Source organism: Eptesicus fuscus, chromosome 10 (assembly GCF_027574615.1).
Source record: "Eptesicus fuscus isolate TK198812 chromosome 10, DD_ASM_mEF_20220401, whole genome shotgun sequence".
NCBI classification, from domain to species: domain Eukaryota; kingdom Metazoa; phylum Chordata; class Mammalia; order Chiroptera; family Vespertilionidae; genus Eptesicus; species Eptesicus fuscus.
This window is the reverse complement of record NC_072482.1, coordinates 21,028,169-21,046,928: the sequence shown is the minus strand read 5'-3', so window position 1 is coordinate 21,046,928 and position 18,760 is coordinate 21,028,169. Positions and strand designations below refer to the sequence as shown.

The 18,760-nt window shown below is 41.8% G+C and overlaps 1 protein-coding gene across 2 annotated transcripts; it reads left to right on the top strand.

Annotated features, from left to right (window-relative positions):
- The first annotated feature begins 1,641 nt into the window (after nucleotides 1-1,641).
- LOC114228342 (glutathione S-transferase A2-like) lies at nucleotides 1,642-15,606 on the top strand. 2 transcript variants are annotated; one of them, XM_054722406.1, is made up of 7 exons: nucleotides 1,642-1,688; nucleotides 6,027-6,131; nucleotides 9,153-9,204; nucleotides 10,252-10,384; nucleotides 12,170-12,311; nucleotides 14,343-14,474; nucleotides 15,336-15,606. In XM_054722406.1, exons 2-7 carry the CDS (start codon nucleotides 6,045-6,047, stop codon nucleotides 15,456-15,458), a joined length of 669 nt encoding a protein of 222 aa, XP_054578381.1. In that variant the 5' UTR covers nucleotides 1,642-1,688; nucleotides 6,027-6,044; the 3' UTR covers nucleotides 15,459-15,606. The 2 variants fall into 2 exon arrangements, with proteins under 2 accessions (XP_054578381.1, XP_054578382.1); XM_054722407.1 differs by lacking the exon at nucleotides 6,027-6,131 and having other exon boundaries at nucleotides 1,664-1,688.
- The last annotated feature ends 3,154 nt before the right edge of the window (nucleotides 15,607-18,760 follow it).

Sequence of the window (18,760 nt, the reverse complement as noted above, 5' to 3'; positions counted from 1 at the left end):
GAGAATTTCAGTTATCCAGTATAGAAGGAATGAGGAAAATCACCATTAAGCAAACACTATACTACCATTTGCTGTAGGCAAGGTCCATAATGAATGTTAAAGTTGGTGGGTGAAAGCTCATTTAGAAACAGAATATTTGCATAGTCACAAAGTACCTCCCCGTAAAATATTTATTAATTCCAAATAGGAACATTATAGCTGACAAGACTGGCAGACACTACTTGAGTCAAAGGATCAAGGTTAGCTTCATCGTTAATAAGACATATTTTGTCTTGGGTATGATGTTATATCTGGAAGTGATGCCCCAAGATAGGAACAGCATAACTTCTGTGGTATTCTTGCAAAAAAAAAATATATATACCTTCAATCAAGCCACGAGGAAACGTCAGGCAGAGCCATTTTGAGGGACATTGGACCCCTGCTCTCCTAAAGCCCAAGGTCGGCAGATAGGGAAAGACTGAGGAATTGTCATGGATTGGAGGAGACTATGGCAACTAATCGGTGTGAAATCCAGGACTGGAAAAAAGACACTGGTCAAAAAACTGCTAAAACCCGTGTAAATCTGGAGTTTGGTTAATAGTATTGTATCGATATCAAATTCCTGGTTTGATCATTTTACTATGGTTATGTAAGATATTCATATTAGACAAAACTGGGGGAAGGGTATTTGGGAACTCTGCACCACTTTTACAATTTTTCTGTAACATAAATAATTTCACCAAAGTTTAAAAGATATATGTTAAATTATTTATTGATGCAATACAATGGGATTTGCTTCAAAACATTGCTGACAATTATTGTGGTAATGTGATGGGTACATTAAGGCCCATCATACTTGTCTTTCTGCATTTATATCTGTTAGAAGTTTTTCATTAGAAAAAGATACATTATACATTTTATACGTATTTATTTTTGCTTATGAAGTCTCTTCCATGTGGTGCCAGGCACTATAGTCAGTCATGGACACTGGGCAGCTCTCAGTTAATGGGGGGAGTGGGGTGAGGAAAGACACACAGATATTACACAGATAAGGTCATAACTATTTGACAGAGGAAGCACAGGATGCCTGAGAGTAGGGACAAGAGAGCGTTCCAATCAAAAGAAACAGCACATGCAAGGGTCCTGAGGCTAGAGAGAAATATCTCTAAGGAAAGGGTCTAACATGGCCCAGGGAAGGCAGCTGAGTTCCTCCTGCCCACCGCTAGAGAATTCAGACAGGTTCTTTGGGCCCAGAGAATTTGGGTTGCAACAGTCATTCAGTCCTTTTTACAAATTTAGATTGCTATCTCCCTATGTTCTCTATCTTATCCTCTTTTCTGACACTACCCTTCTATGATACATTTTCCCATAAGACTTTTCCATCTTTACAGCAAATTTCATGAAATCCTACATAAGCAGCAGTGTTAATAGAAGCCTGGTTCCCATGGACCTATTGGGCAACCAAATAAACCTGAAATCCCTTCTTTGTGCATTTATGGATAATCTTGAAATGAAACATTGCTAAGCTGTCGTTTGCTTTCAGGTCTAGTATTGAACTCTGTGGAGGCTGGAGGCTGTGGGAGTGACTGCTCCTTATTGGACTCCACCCCCTTAGGAGGGAGAGGGTTGTCAAAATATTTAAGCATCTAACACAGATATTAGGCAGTGACCTTCAGGAGCTGAGCAGAGAGACAGCGTGAACTTAATAGGTTAGTACTGACCTTACACATCTTTATACATTTTTTTGTGTCCGTGTCATTGGAAATTTTTAAAAAATGTGTTATTTTATGTGGGTACTCTATGTTCTTATTGTGCCTTCCTTGTGTGTTCAGGAGACAATTCAAGCATTATCTATTAGTTCCTCAAGGCCAGGTCTTTAATGGAAAATAATAACCAATAATTTTGAAAATGAAGAGAGAGAACTTGATGATATGGGAAAAGTAAGAGTGTTATTATTACAGGTAATGAGAAAATACAATATTCCAGTTACAGGGAGAGCATGTGAGCTTACATTAAAGTCACTTTTGCCATTATAAATGATGCATTAGTGTGTTCATCTAGTAGTCAACACACAATGGTAGTGAATTTAAACTTGGCAGGGTCACACATTGAGCAACAAGAAGAAAATGTATGACAATGGTTATGTGCCTCTTGAACTGACACCTCCTGTTGGGAAACCAATTGGCAGCAATGCCTGCCAATCAGAATCTGAACTTACACCTCCATAGGTGAATTCTTATATTAGCTTGTTGTTTATATGAGTTACTTTGTGATTAAACACTTATCTTTCTTTCTCCTCTTTTTCTTCCTTCTACTTCCCTTCCTCCTCACCCCACCCCCTCCTAACCCTCCATCTTGCTCTCATCCTCCTTCTCTTCCCCTTCTTTGTTTAATGCTTTTGGACCAAAGGTTAGGAAGGGTTTCTTAGAAAGAAAAGACTCAAACTGACTAGTGAATCTAAATGTATAGGGATTTTAGAATAGGAAGTCAAGTGCCTCTGGGTTTACTTCTTAGGCAAACTTAAGAAAATAATTGCCTTCTCTTGAGCTGTTAGGTTCCCAGTCTGACAGAGGATTTGCAAATCCCTTCTATTTGCCAAATTAAATATTCCTCTACACTACCTTGCCAAAGCTTTTTGGCATAACCATTGTGTTTCTACTATGTGGAAAGTTCTACTGTTAGATAGTTCCATTTAAATGGCACAATGTTGGGTTTTATAATCAGGATTGGCTACTTCATTCCATGATCCCAGCTTATAATTTAATCACTCCATACTGCTATATTGTAAAATGGCAAGCCTTATGAGGGAAATCCTAAAAAAAAAAAAGTGTGGCTTTTGAGAAATCTACCCATGCCATGTCACTTGGAGAGTGTACTGAACTTTGAGCAAATGGCCTGTTGAACAATGAACTGTGCTCAATACAATGTGTTCTACAACAACTTCTCAGGAAGCTCACTAATTTAGTGGGGGACAAAGACACTAATTTCTGCGGGCTGCAAAAATTCAGTAATACAGAATAATAGGAAGAAACTGGTCCGAATGCCAGGAGAATTGGCATCTAATTTAGACTTTATAACTAACTGGCTAGCTGGCAAGCCATACCCTCTCTTTGGTGTGTAGCATATTCTTTACACTCTTGAAGGACTAGCCTACTTCTCAGGCCCTTTCTGGGTCTATAATTTGGGAAGTCTTGAGGGGAGAGCGACATACATCAAGGGAGCATTCGTTTTCAGAAGGCACAGGAAGTCATCAGTAGTGTGCAACCTAATGAGAGTCAGTAGTGCCCTGGAAGAATTGTCAACATAAGAAAGAGCAAAACAGAGTTCTCATTCAGGAAAGCCTCAGAATTCCAGTTGTCAACAAGCCTATTTTTCTGACCAGACTTAAGTCCCTTAAGGGGAAGGAACAAATCAGACTTGTTTCTTGTTCCCAAAGAGCAATTATTATTGCTTGATACATGAAGCTGCTCCATGAGTGTTAGTTGAAGAAGTTTGAATGAAACGTCCTAAGAAGAGAAAGTATATTACATGTCATCCAGAAACAAGGTTCTAAGAAGCAAGTAAGTAAGTAAGTAAGTAAATAAATATCATTTGGAACACTTAAACTCTTTTTGTAATCAAACCCAGATTTGGCTGCCTTTGCAAGGAGAGCCAAACTCACGAGACAGGTGCTGGTGAAAAAGAAAAGAGGTTTATTTGAGTGCTGGCATCTTGGGAAGATGGGGGACTTTTCCCAGTCCTCAAAAAACCACCTTGAGATCTCAGTGCTGACGGAGGTTTTTATAAGGATGGACAGGGGCTGTACAACAAACAGATCAGGGGGAGGGGAATGGGAAGTGCTGCTTCTCCTAAGAAGGGGGAGCATGGGATGCTGGCAGAGTTCTCTCTCTTCAAACCGGAATGTGTAGCTTTACTGAGGACACCTGTGGCCCCAAGCAGTAGTTCTCTAAGCTGTAAGAAAGGCTAAATAGGGAATGACACCACAGGGCTTTATATACACTTTAAGAAAACAGAGGGTTGGCTGCAGCCTTAAGAAAAGGCAGAATAAAACACAGCATTTATTGATTAATTGCAATGTTAATTTATGGTTACCTTTTGACATATAAAAATGCAAGTTTCATGTACCTTTTAAAAATATAACTATTGCGTGAAGACATATGTTTTGCTAAAAAATTAACCACAAAATCTTGCAAAAATACTTAAAAATATTTTCTGACCAGATGTCTAGTGACTAAGAATGGGATAGAAATTGTCCCCCGCTAAGTCTGGGCAATTGAATCCTTGCCTGGGCACACCTACCAGCTCTACCACTGTAACAACGGAATGGCACACATAGCTTCTATAAAGTGGTATCCTTCAGGTACTTGGTGGCTTTTGGAATATGCATACCCTTGATGGCCTGGGCAATGAACAGGAAGATTTGAACCTCTTGATTTGCATGATTTTGTGGGGTTTTCTGGGTCAAGTGAATAGCGAACCATTTTCAGAGGTCACCCCTGGCCACTTTCAGAAAGAGCAAATCTTTGCTTTTTATTTTTTTATTTTTTTTAAATTTCTTTATTGATTAAGGTGTCACATATTTGTCCTCATCCCCCCATTCCCATCCCCCACCCCTCCCCATGGATGCCCCCACACCCCTGTTGTCCTTAACCATTGGTTAGGCTCGTATAAATCTTTGCTTTTTAATGACTCCCGTGCCTTTGTACTCACATCACAGATAAAACCTGCCCCAGACCTTGGCTGGAATTTCCCTGTCCTTATGTGAGGAGCTGTCTTTGGCTCCTCCCATCCATGTGCTGCTGTCCCAGCTTGGAACAGAGCAGTGGTGCTCAGCCAGAGGTGATTTTGCCCCTGATTTTATTTTGGGTTGTCATGATGGGAGAGAGGGACAGGGCACTATGCTACTGGCATCTCGTGGGTAGAGGTCAGGGATGCTGCTAAAGTAAATATCCTCCAATGCTCAGGTCTGCCCCCCACAACAAAGAATTATCCAGTCAGTGGTGCAGAGAAACCTTAAAAAAGGGCAACAGCTGTCAGACTTGTTTGGCTGACCCAGACAAATGAATTTCTCACATTTTACAACAAACCAGAGCATACAGTCACATATACACACTCACACACAGTGTAAGTGTAACTAAATTAAAATTTTATTTAGTATGTAGTTAGACTTACTACATATGGTACACTGATATTTCCTATTATATTTCAAATAGAAAATGCTAGTCAGAACCCACTGTTCTGATTTCACAGCACACTGAGGGATCACAATCCATTGTTTACAATATACTGTTTTAGAGAAGCTCCAAGACTTTGGTGTCCAATACAAGTGTTTTTTAAGTGTGTTCAAATGATAGGTTTACCACTTATTTTAGTCCAGTTGTTTAACCTCTATAGCCATCATAACCCCCAACTATAAATTTAGAATAATAACAAGATCTAACTCAAGTCATTTTTACAAATATGAAATAAGGATAAGAATCAGAAAATGTCCATTATGTGGTAGACACTAAACATATTAGTTCCTTTCCATGTACTATAAAGGTAATGCACTAACATCCCTTTTTCTAAATGGAAAATAAAATTCATCCAGAGGTGGAAAAATACAGAATTCCAGTAGAAAAGAGGAATGAACCTCTTCTTGTGTGGAGAGAACTTAGAAGGTGTTAGTGACTATCAGGCCAGGACTAAGCCCCACTGCACGCATTTGCACAAGAGCTAACTCTGCTCCCTTCTCCTCCTCCCTGTGGTTAAGTCCTCTGGCTTCAAGGCCCCTCACTGGCTGGCTTGCTTCTCCTGTGTGGGAGCCAGGCTGCCCTGTTTATATCCTCAGAGTGAGGACAAATGGCAACCTGAGACTTACTTGGTGCAATTTGACACCAATGGCCACTATTGGGTGAGAATATGAAAAAAGGAAATCCTCATGGGACTCCACCAATTCCACCATTAACAAAGCAGATACTTCACCCTTCTGTTCAAATGTACACCATAAAATACAGTTTGCTTCTATGGTTTCATTCATTCACTCACTCATTCACTCATGTTTACAGAAACCAGGAGGCTGCTTCATGGCCGGGAAGCCCAAGCTTCACTACTTCAATGCACGAGGCCGAATGGAGTCCATCCGGTGGCTCCTGGCTGCAGCTGGAGTTGAGGTGGGTTCTGAGTTCTGTCATCTTAAGTTGAGACTAAAATTGACTCTATTAAAGTACTTTCTCACATAAGCGAGGAGACTTCCATGGCCTGTGAATGGTTTTGCCTTAAATAAAAAAATTATGCATATTAGGAAGGAATTGGACTATTTGACCAAAACATTTTTAAAAATCCTGCCAATGTAAGAGTACAGGAAAATTTTAAAGGAAACAGAAGAAATAGCCACTAAACATAACTTATGGACTTTATTTTTATTTTAATGAACAGTAAAATATTTATGACACATATACAACTATTGATTGAATATTAGAGGATATTAAAATCATTGTTAATTTTTAGTTGTGATTTTATTTGTAATATTGTGGTTATTTTAATAATAAATGTAATATTTTAGAAATATAAATTAAAGAGTTAAGTATTAAATGATACTGTATATGGGGTTGTTTCAAATCTTCACAAGATAGGGAGAGTGGGTGGACATATAGATGACACAAGACTGGCTTGTGTGATAATGATTGTAGCTGGGTGATGGATACAAAGAGGATCTTTGTACTTTTATTTTGTACATGCTATAAATTTTTAAAATAAAAGGATAAAAACTATAATAGTGCACTGACTACTAGGGGGCATACGCTCAACACAGGATCTGCCCCCTGGTGGTCAGTGCACTCCCACAGAGGAAACACCGCTCAGCCAGAAGCCGGGCTCACAGCTGGTGAAAGCATCTCCCGCCTCCTTGGAAGCGCTAAGGATGTCCAACTACTTCAGCTTAGGCCAACTCCCTGCCTTCAGTTGGACATCTTCCGAGGGCTCCTGGACTTCAAGAGAGCAAAGGCCAGGCTGAGGGACCCCCTCCTCCAGTGCATCAATTTCATGCACTAGGCCTCTAGTTATTAATAACGAACTACAACGTTCATTAATGACTGATTACTATAATTATGTTGCATTCATTTCCCTTACGTGCCTTATGCGCAGGCACACCATTTCTCTCTACTAATACTAGCAGCGAATATTCTAGCAGCTGATTGCCACCTCATTAGTCTTATACTGATGTGTTTGGTGTGTGCAACAGGAAATATCTCGCTTTTGGAGAACAAGAAAAATAGGTTTATTTGTGTTACGCTTATTAATTTGTGCAGTTATTCAGTGTCTGCTAAGTTAATGTTCAAGAAAAAAATATTAATTTTTATTAAAATATTCTGTTATTTTATGTAAACGATGACTCGTTTATTTCAGGCTTTTGTATTCAGCATGTCTCTATGGAAATAAACCTACGTTTCTATGAAAATGGAAGCTTTTGTTTATTTGCGGCCCACATAAACTTAAACCTTGTTTATTTGGCCTGTGTAAGCCTTTGAGTTTGACATGATTGATTTGCAGTGTCAAAATGCCAGATTCTGCCTGGAAAATTGGTAGGTTTCTGTGGCACTCTGTTGAGCTCTCCCTCTAGAGGTGTCAATGAGAAAAACACATCTCTCTCAGTCCACATCAGAGTGACTCAGCAACTCTGAGGGTTTTCAGGAGAGGGAGTCATGGATGAACTCAGGAAACTTTGTCCCACAAATCAGAGCAGTAAAGGTGGATTTCAGGTGAGGGACACAGGAGCTTTAATGTGCTCCCTTCTGCCTCATAACAACATGTTTACCTGAGCCAGGATTATACTTTCTTCATTGGTTCATGAAGGCATGGGGACTTGAGCCTGTTTTTTTCTTAATTTCATGAGTAAGAAAGTACACAAAAAATACAAATAGGGCCATTCGAATTTTTTTTTCTCCATAAACCCACTCTGTCTTCAGCTCTGGGGTTCAGGGATGTGTTCGGAGCCTGTGGGTAGGATGAGTTCAGCACAGGAGGGTGAGTAGGAGGTGATGTGGAGAACATCTCAGGCTTTCTCTACTCCATCCCAGCTTTACTGGAGAGGGTGTAGGGTAAGGCTCTTGGCTAGGATTTCTGGGTTCTCTGCTCCCAAACATTGACCTTTACAATCTTTTTCATCTCCATTAGCCTCACAAGCAACATCACACCAGCCAATGCCATCCTATCTTGGCCACCCTCCCTTGATGACCTTTATGTTTGTCTTGAACTGGAAGCTTTATAAATTGCTGCACACATAACTCAGTATCTATCTGGTCTTCCCCCATGGAATTATGTAGATTCACAATAGACTGTTCCACAGAGTAAGCTAGAGACCACAAGTTTTATCATAAAATATCCCTTTTAAACTATAAAATAAACTAGAGTGATGCAATTGTCACCTTGGTGACAGCATCTTAGATGGTTATGGGCCCAAGGATACCCCATGCTGGGGGACACACAATTTCCTGGCCTGTCTCATATGGAGAGAAAGGCTTTCCTGAGATATTAAAACTCCACAACTAGAAGAACTTCCCAGTCCCTTCCCCCCAATAACACTCCCCTCCCAAATCATGACCTGACCATTGAAAAATAAAAAGCAGGTGGAGGAAAATGGAACCTCCAAGTGTGAGCAGTTAAGTGCTGCAAGCCATGCTCTGTCCTCTTTTAAAAATATCTCTATCGCTTAAAGTATTATAGATGTTCTATCCCGCTCCCCCCCCCCCGCCCCAATAACCCTCTCCTCCTTGCTCCCACCCACTCCCCAGGCCTTCCCCACATTATTGTTTTTCCATGAGTTAAGCATATATAAATTCTTTGGTCAACTCTTCCAGCCCCCCACCGCCCACCACTTCCCTCTGAAATACATCAGTCTATTGCATGTTTCAATGTCTCTGGATCTGTTTTGTTCATCAGTTTATGTTGTTCATTAGATTCTACACAATCATGTGACTTGTCTTTCTCTGACTGCTTATTTTGCTGCATGCTCTGTTCTTGATGGCTCTAATCTGAATTTCCAAATGGCAGGATTGTGCTCCTCTGTGTACCATGCCAAACTCAGAAACCTTACCTCCTCCATATGATGTACCAGGCAGAGGTCATTTAAGGTTAAAAGTTTTGTAATGCTATGGAATGAAAAACAAGAGCTCCTTTACTCTTTCTGGTTCTAGTTTGAAGAGCAATTTTTGGAAAGGCCAGAAGACTTGGAAAATTTAAGAAATGGTAAGACTATGTATCTAAATTGTTCTGATAAGGGAATCTATAAAGTCAATAGTGAGGTTTGAACACCAGACAATGCCTATGTGTGTGTATGGTGGGAGCTGGAGGGTGGTTGAAAGAGGAAGAAAAGTAGTTCAAGTGTCAGGGTGGGCTCCTTGAGCAGGTCTCATCACTCACTCAGGGCTAGGAAGGGCTTGAACTCAAGAGTATTCGCCAAAGAATCATCCCTTGTGACCTGGAATGCCTGCTCCTTGCTTCTCCTTTCTGCACCCACAGTGAGGAGCTGTGTCTGCTCAGGACGCCACCTATCCACCGACACTCAAACACATGCATCAGGGTGAAGAGAGTAGAAATTGGCCCAGCAGTTGCTTTGAATTATCTCTATGGTTTGTTGCCAGGTACTATCCTAGCAATATTACAGATGTTGAAGTCAGGGAAAGAGACCACTACATAAAAAATCTCTTTCCACACCTACCTTAAGTGTCGTGAACACTACGAGAGTTCCTGTGGGAACTTCCCATTTGAAATGCCCTCTGGCTGGCAGCCTGTTGCAGTCTCTCTCCAGCTTCTTTTTAAAATATCCACAAAGATATATCAATTGGGAAAAAAATACAGGCAGCTACCATGTATCTGATGGGAAATAAAAAGGTAAATAAAATAATGAGTTAAAAAATAAAAAGCAGATTGTTAAGAAAAAAGACTATAAAAAACTAAGAACAAAATGCCATTTTGTTGAATTATTACCTGATAATTTCAACAAACTTGTTTCCCACTTAAAAGACTGTGATCCGCTGAAATCAGTGGATAGAGCGTCGGCCTGCGGACTGAAAGGCCCCGGGTTCGATCCCGGTCAAGGGCATGTACATTGGTTGCGGGCACATCCCCAATGGGGGGTGTGCAGGAGGCAGCTGGTCAATGTTTCTTTCTCATCAATGTTTCTAGCTCTCTATCCCTCTCCCTTCCTCTCTGTAAAAAATCAATAAAATATATATTTAAAAGACTGTGATCCATGAGACATTTCACTCTACTTTTTCTTTCTTCTTTCAAAAGATGGGTCTTTGATGTTCCAGCAAGTGCCCATGGTGGAAATCGATGGGATGAAGCTGGCACAGACCAGAGCCATTCTCAACTACATTGCCGCCAAATACAACCTCTATGGGAAAGACATAAAGGAGAGAGCCCTGTAGGTATTTTTTCTGTTTTTTAATAAACAATTAATAACCATTTAGATTCTTCCTTGAATGATCAGGATTGTGTTGGGGGATCATGACCAACAGCAGCATGAGCCTTGGAGAAATAGACTGAGGTCCAGTCCAGCAGGAAGCATGAGGAGGAGGGATCCCACTTGAAGTGGAATCAAGCAGTGGGATAAGAAAAGAAGACTCAGTCCACAGAGGTAGCACAGGGAGTGACAGAGGTTTCCAAACACTGGGGAACTATGAAGCCAGGAGGATGGTGGAATCATGACTCCAGGTGCTCAAGCCTTCAAAGAAAAGACTGGGGAAGGAAAGGACACAAAGGGGCTAATTTTCAAGTTCCAGAAATTACAGGAACAGTTACCAGGAATCTAACTCACCAGCCCGTTGTGTGGACTGCCCACTTGACAAGGGTTAGCAGAGGCAGGTTTTCAAGAGGCCAGGTTACTTGGAGCATTTTTTTCAGTACTTCAGCAGCCAGATTTATTCAATACAGCTACATCTGGGGAGGGGTTTTTTTTTGAGATGGAACCACATGATTGAAACTAAAACTTGTAAGGAACTGGTAGCACTCGAAACGTTAAACATAGAGTTATCCTATGTCAGCACCTCTTAGGTAGGTACCCAACGTAATAAAAAATACATCCACACTAAACCTTGTACTATGGCTTCATAGACCTCCTTGGGAGCCCTGAGGTGAAATCTGAAACTGGCTCCCATCTGTGAAGGGCAGGGAGAGACTGAAGAAAAAGGCACTCCAGTCCTTATTGGTAGGTGGCAGGTTTAATCAACAAGGACATTTGTTCATGACCACAAGATAAGTAGTTTTCTGAATCCACCTCCAGAAACTTAAAAGCTTATATAGAGGCCTGAACTGGGTCACACACCAAGTCCAGATGGTCTCATCAACGCATTCCTATCTCAAGGCTGTGTCCCTGGAAAGGCATGTGGAGAGCACATTCCAAGCACAGGGGAGGGAGTGGGGAGCCTCCAATTGCCCAGGTCCAGCTTGGGGGTCAAATGACATTCACATCTTCTTGATGACCTTCCCCAACATGCACACAAATGTTCATAGCAGCGTTGCTCACAATATTTAAAGAGTAGCCATGTTTCTTGTTTCAGGTGGAGTCTTGAGCAGTGCAAACAGGGCCAACATTTAGAATCAGCACAATGGAGAGGGTTGGGAACTGTGTTCTATGGGGACTGTGTTCTATGGGAACTGTGTGTGTTTTATGGGGACTGTGTTCTATGGGAACTGTTCTATGGGAACTCATTGGAAGAACTGCTAATGTTGGCCATAGGACAGGCCTGGGTGGTGTAACAGGATGAGAGAGGGAGAGGGACGTGACTGAGGTGTCTGTGCCAGGGACTCTCTGCAGATTCCTCAGGTGGCAGGCCTTCAGCCTTATGGATCACCTGGAGTTTGTGCCCAGAACCAACCAAAGCAGAGATGGCAAATCCTAGGTAGCATCTAACTGGGTACCTGCAGTGACTCCACCATTTCTCCAAGCCTGTGACTCTTAACACCTCACTGATATTCTCTGTCAGGATATTTGGTGTTGGGCATAACAAAATATTTTAGACGTAGATATCCACCTTGATATGAAATGTTAAAATTAAGAGAAAATCATAGCTGAATGGCTGGTATATAAAAATTCACCGAATAGAGGTGAATTACTTTGCCACCTCCCGATACCCCATTCTCTTACATTTTTAAACTATAACATGTAAGGCAGCTGACAGTTGAAAATTGGGTCATTTTTGTCTTTCAGGATTGATATGTATTCAGAAGGTATGGCAGATTTGAATGAAATGACCATGCGCTTCCCACTATGCCCACCCGATCAAAAAGATGCCAAGATGACCCAGATCAGAGAGAGAACAACAAATCGTTATTTCCCAGCCTTTGAAAAGGTAAGTGGGCTGTTCAGTGTTTGGGCCACTGAGATTAGAGGACAAAGAGAAATGGTGCCTGGGAAGTCCAGGGACATTGACCTTCACTTCCATTGGGCCCTCCTGACTACTGATGGAGCACCCTGGCTCTCCAGGGATGTTATCAAAATCAGCTGTGGGGAGGATAGGAACCTGTTATCCCCAAGTTATAATCTTTCAGCAAAAGTTCAGCTTACTAGGACCTGATTTAGAATTCTCTATTTGATGGCATTTCATGGCCACAGTTAGAGCCACACAAGCGATTGGAGTAGATCCTGCAGAACACCAAGCAGGGGCTTTTCATCCAAGAGGAGCAGGAGGAAGGCAACTCATCGGAAAATATGCTGGCAACACGCATAGGAAACATGACCCCAACTGCCCACCCGGAGGATATGGTAGTGTGTCTGAGATGGATGAGATGTATCTAAACAGAGAGAAAGGCAGTGGGGTGGAGAAGAAGAAATAGATAAAAAGATGTTAAGGGATAAATAATCTACAAATTTTGTGGACATGGCTCTCAAACTTTTGAGGAAAGTCATGCAAAACTAAGGAAATAAAGTTCCATCAATATACATAATACCTATATTAGTTAATGCTTCTCTTTGAAGGTAAAATGGGAGTATTTCAGATTAAAACACCCTGAAATCATGCTAAATAAAAATCATGAACAACAACAAGATTGTAAGGGATACAGGAGGCTTACATAGAAATAAAAAGATTAATACTGAGGAACTTATTTATATTAAGTATTAAATCATTCATTCACTCAAATGTTAATTTGTTGCTTGTGTGTGAGGTTCTATTCAAAGAGCAAAGAATTTGGTATTAATCAGAACATACTAGTACCCTCCCCTGGTCCTTGTGGTGCTAAGAGTTTAGGCACGTTTCACATAATGAGAACCTAAACAGACTTTGCAATTTAGGTGTATCTATACTTTGAAAATAAAGAGTTCCATGATCACATGAATAAAAAGCTCCATGATCCCATGAAAATAAAGAGCCCTATGATCACGTGAATGCAAAATGAATATAAAAATATAGCATTTGATATTTTATTATAGTCATTAATTATTTATCCATTCATATCTATCTATCTAATCTGAAAGCGTATTTGCCAAAATGTTATCTTTAGTCAGTGGTCCATGTGTGTGTTTTTCTCTATGATTTCCACATTACTGCAATAATTTTAATAAGCATCACATATTTCTCCAATATTTAATTATAAAAAATTGAAACAAAAAAGTTGAGATGTTCAATAAACTCATATACTGACCACCTAGATTAAAAATTAATATTTTATGATTATGTTTGCTTAATCATATATCTCCCCATCCCTCTCTGCTGTAATCAAACATTATTTTTTAATGCATTTAAAAGTAAGTTACCGACAAGTGCAGTCACCCCTAGGCAGTTCACATGTGAATTATAGCAAATTCTCCCAATGTTATTGAGAGGCACAGGTGGCTTAGGAGTAAGAGACAATGTTGTAAGAGAAATGGTGAATTCAAATTGTTCCAGGATTATTTCAGGTCCTACATAGGTAGACCAGGAAATGAGGAGAGCAGACAAGAGGAGAAATATAGACTCTGAAATAGTGTTCTCAGGATTGAGGAAGGATGTCATCAAGATGGAGTCTTTGCCCAAAGGAGAGAGAGAGAACAGCCTGGAAAGGCAAGTCCTGAAATCTCAGAGCTGCTGAGGCTTCAGGGTGTGTAGCACATAGAAGCACAGTGCAGCCGGTGCTAGCCCGGGGCCAGACCAAGATGCACAGAGATATGGGGATGGGAAAAGGAGATGGTTGCCTGGGCGTCAGCTGAGGGGTGAGGAAAGAACAGCAAAGACCTGCTTCTCTCTGTCTCACTGAGTCAGGAAAGATGAATGTGGTCTGATGCTCTGCACCTGTCCAGGGAGACAGCAGAGATGGGAAGACGGGCTGGAGAGACCTGGCCAAGGAGCAGGGGGACCCAGCCTGAGTGCACCTGTGTTCATAACCTGCTCCCTCCATTGCACCAGGTGTTGAAGAGCCACGGACAACACTACCTGGTTGGCAACAGGCTGAGCAAGGCTGACATTCACCTGGTTGAACTTATCTACTATGTTGAAGAGATTGACCCCAGCCTTCTGGCCAACTTCCCACTGCTGAAGGTGACCCCTTTCACAGCCCTGGGGAGGGAACCCACATCTCCCATCTTGGAATTTAATATCTGGGCTCTTGGACTGGCAATGTTATGATCGCATCATTGTCCAGGCTCCCTGCCCCCAGGTCTTCAAAATTTGCTCATAGGCCCTGGTCTGAGGCAGGAAAAGAATCTTGTTTTGCCAAAGAAATTTGAGGTGGATGCTGTCCCAAGGAGAATAGTTTGTCTTTCACAATGAGACGGACCCAGGGCTCTGTCCTCAGCCCTGTTCCATGCAGTTTCTGTCCTCATTTTCTCTGGGATTCCCTTCCTCCCACGTGAGTCCTTGTCTCTCTTACATGAGTCTGTGTGAGCAGGTCTCCTTCCTCTGATTTCCTTCCTTCAGCTCCTGCTCCTTCTCTCAGACACTGTGTTTTTTTTCCCCACAGCCCCTTCTTTCTTTCTGTCTGTCTCTCTCTCTCACAGGGAAGATTGCTTTTGACTGTCCACCTGGTTGACATTCTATATTTTCTATCTTCAGTTCCAGCCCAGTTGTCCCACATATTCACTTCTCCAGTTTGGAGCCTTTGCCTGTGTTGCTCTGACAGACTCATTAGTCTTCCTTGTCTGCACAAGAGTGAGAATCCACAGGGTTTGCATGTGGGAAAGAAGACTGTGAACTGAATCCTGTCTCTAGGAGAAGTGCTATTGAGCTGTGTTTCCTTCCTCTTATCTTCTTGTCTTGCTGGGTGTCCCTTTCCCTGGCCCCTGCTGGTGCTGATACAGGGGACGCCGGTGGTCCTGTCTAGGAGGGTCTCAGATTCCCTGGCCTGTGTAATGACAGGTGGGTGTTGTGTCTCCATCTGAGGCTGTGCTTTGTGCATTGCAGGCCCTGAAAACCAGGATCAGCAACCTCCCTCCTGTGAAGAAGTTTCTGCAGCCCGGCAGTCAGAGGAAGCCTCCCACAGACCCAAAAGTGTCAAAAGCAACTAGGGAGATTTTCAAGGTTTAAATACAGCAGACATGGATTCCCTAGCATATGCAGGAGCAATCTTCTGAAGTTGTCCAACAGTGAAATGCTCTATCTAGATGTAGACATTGGATTTTGTGAGAATAATAAGCTTTTGCAAGCAATCAAATAATAAACTACCATGAGCTGATTTAGTTACAATTTATTCTTGTTCATTAAGATCCAATATAATATCATATTTTCAGTCTCCTTCAATTGCGTCTCTCTTGGAATTCAAAATTAAATTTAAAAAAATGGGAACATGGATTATTAGGTCTCTTTCATCTATTCCAGGAATTGTCATGGATCTGTCATAAAGCCCTTCAAAGAGTTGAGTATAGAATTCATATCTGACATTCTCAGTTGTTCACAAGAAAATAGCTACCTTTCTTGGTAGTGGTATAAGAAATTTTCTTTAAGAGCTGCTTTCCTCCTGGTAATAAAAATGTTTTTGTTATGAGTTTTGCTCTCATGCAATGCAACAGTGATATGCCTACCTCGGACGCATTAGTGTCCTAAGGGGTGGGGAAATGATGAACAAGACAACAGACCCCAGCTCTGCTCTCTGGTGCCTTTGTTGTCCTTTCAGTCCATGACCCCCTGGCACATCATCGCTCTGCTGCTTAATGCTCGGTGGGGCCCCTGGCTGAGCTTTCTCTCAGATCACTCCATGTTGCTCAGACCTGGATGCCGGAAACCAATCGGGTTCACTAAAAGAGAGATGCTGACAGGAAGCCAGGAAGGCTGGTCAACAACCTTAATTGCTCTAACCACTCACCCTTTAGTTGAGACATTGTTAGCTGAAGCAGCCTCCACCTCTGTTTGTCCTATGTAAATTTCTGTTATTTCCTGCCTAAGGACTACATGTAAGTTTCTGTTATTTCCTGCCTAAGGTGTTTTCCCCATAGCCTCAATAAAAGGGATAGCAGGGCCAGAGCAGAGAGTAGTTCTCCCACTAGAGTTGGACTACTGCGTGGCCCCCCATATTGCCAAATTAAATTTCTTCACGTCTCTTTTCATTTGTGTGAGGCCCTTCTCCAGAACCTGAACCCTGAACTGGAACCCTTAACCATGTGGGACATGGAAAGGGGATCCCACACCTGGACTTCCAAGGTACAGATTACATGTATAAATTATACGTTAATGAATGCATATAAAATCTTTTTTCTATTTTCCTGGCCTGTCACTGGACCAGAGTGGCTGGATTAGGAGTGATTTCTAACTTCAGCCACACTCGGGGCTCATCATGAACACCCTCCCAGAAAATCTGGGCTTTGACATAATGAGTTCTTCTCCCCACAATGAGCTTCCCCGTAGCGTGGGGAGGGAGCTGACACACACAGAGCTCCTTGTCTGTAGCTTCACTTCCATCTAGTCTGCTGTCTCCTTGCAACCAGAATACTTTCCCTAAAATGCACATTTGAGTATCACCACCTTCTTTAAGTCCTTCAGTGAGTCTCATGCCTGTGGGGATGCTTCCTCACATCCGTCTTCACCCCCTCCTTCCCACATGGCCATGCTTAGCTCCTCACCTCAATTGCTTCCCAGGGGGAGTTGGGCTCTCCTCTGTGCCTTCCCTCAGAGCCCTCTCACAAAGCTGAATGCCATTGTGCCTCCTCCACTCTCCTGAGAGGCTCTGGTGTGCAGGCATGGCCGGGCGGCATCCCTATTGCTCCATCACAAATGGTCATAACACCTTGCACAACTCCACCCACAGCTTGAGGACCTAAGGGTTTGAGTCTGGGCTTTGGGAATTCCTCAGGATTCCACACACACTCTCCTCTGCCTGACATCTGTATTCATTCACTCATGCCTTCATAGATGTATTCATATCACTCAAGTGCAACATAGGGATCTTGCATGGGTTCTGATGCAAATAAGCCCACTGTAAAGAAACCTTCACAACACAATGGATGAAATTGGAATGCTGAATATTTAATTAAATTAAGGGATTATAACTTTTAGTGTAATAAGAGAATTTTATGCTTAGAAAGAGTCCTTACCTGTTAGAGATTAGCATACTCAATTTCTGATAGATGCATGATAAGCTGTCTAGGATTTGCTTCAAAATAATCCCGTGATTCTGGGAGAAGTAGGTTCCCATATATAAGTTTCTTGTGATTGCTATAACAAATTACTAAAACTGAGGGACTTAAAACAGCAGAATGTATTCTTTACACTTTTGGAAGCCAGAAGTTCAAAGTCAAAGTGTTGTCAGGGCTGCACTTCCTACAGAGGCTTTAGGGGAGAACCCTTTCCTGCCTCCTTCAGCCTCTGGTGGCTTTTTGCTTTCCCTGGCTCGTGGTCACATCACTCCAATCCCTGCCTCTATCTTCACATCGACTCACCCTCTGTGTGTCTGTGTGTCTGTGTCTTCCCTTCTGTTGTAAAGACACTCGTCATTGGATTTGAGGCCCACCTGGATAATCCAGGATGATGTCATCTCAGGTTCCCTTACTTAATTAACTATATCTGCAAAGACCCTTTTTCTAAGTACGGTCACATTTACAGGTTCCAGGTATTTGGACATGGATCTATCTTTTTAGGAGGTCACCACCATAACAGGGTACAGATCAAAAACATTGTTGGCAATTGCTGAAGCAGGGGGATGGGTATGTTGGGCTTTCTCTACTTTCTACCATTCTCTCTATGGTTGTATTTGCTGGAAATTTTCCATTTAATAATTTAAAAAACTATATTATTCATTGAGCTATTATGTGCCAGGTGCTATGCCAGACAATGGGGACATGACTGGAAACAAGATAAAAGCCCTACCTCCAAACCTTCACAGAGCTAGGGGAAAACTGATATTAAACATATAAGGTCAATAATGCTGTAGTGGCTCAAAGTAGAGTATTCCAATCCGAACAAAGAGCTTGTGCAAAGGCCCAGAGGCTGGCGAGGCTGATATGAGTGTGGCATAGAGGAAAAGGTGTACTAATCAGGTTGCCAGATTTAGCAGAGAAAATACAGGATGCCCAGATTAATGTGAATTTCAGATAAACAATAAATACTTTTCTAGTATAAGAATGTCCCTTGTCTGAAATTCACATTTAATCAGGTGTCCTGTATTTTATCTGAAACCCAATAGAAAAAGTATTCCACAATCAGCTTGCCCTTTACTGACCTCAGCTCTCTTCACTGCTCACATTACAGGTTTATCATCTGCTTTAGTCCTTGCATCCAATTCATGCAAACTTCACAGCAAACTCTTCAAAAAGCCATGCCCACTGATTGGCAGAGAGAGTTCCACAATCTGAAAAGTTTTGTTTAATCTTTTATTTGCTGACCTTGAGAAGGAACAT

What these genes read in the sequence shown, in the direction of transcription:
- LOC114228342 (XM_054722406.1), top strand. Translation starts at nt 6,045, where the DNA reads ATGGCCGGGAAGCCCAAGCTTCACTACTTCAATGCACGAGGCCGAATG. An exon ending in GACATAAAGGAGAGAGCCCT is followed by an intron (nt 10,385 to 12,169) that starts GTAGGTATTTTT and finishes TTTGTCTTTCAG; the next exon opens with GATTGATATGTATTCAGAAG. An exon ending in CCAACTTCCCACTGCTGAAG is followed by an intron (nt 14,475 to 15,335) that starts GTGACCCCTTTC and finishes TGTGCATTGCAG; the next exon opens with GCCCTGAAAACCAGGATCAG.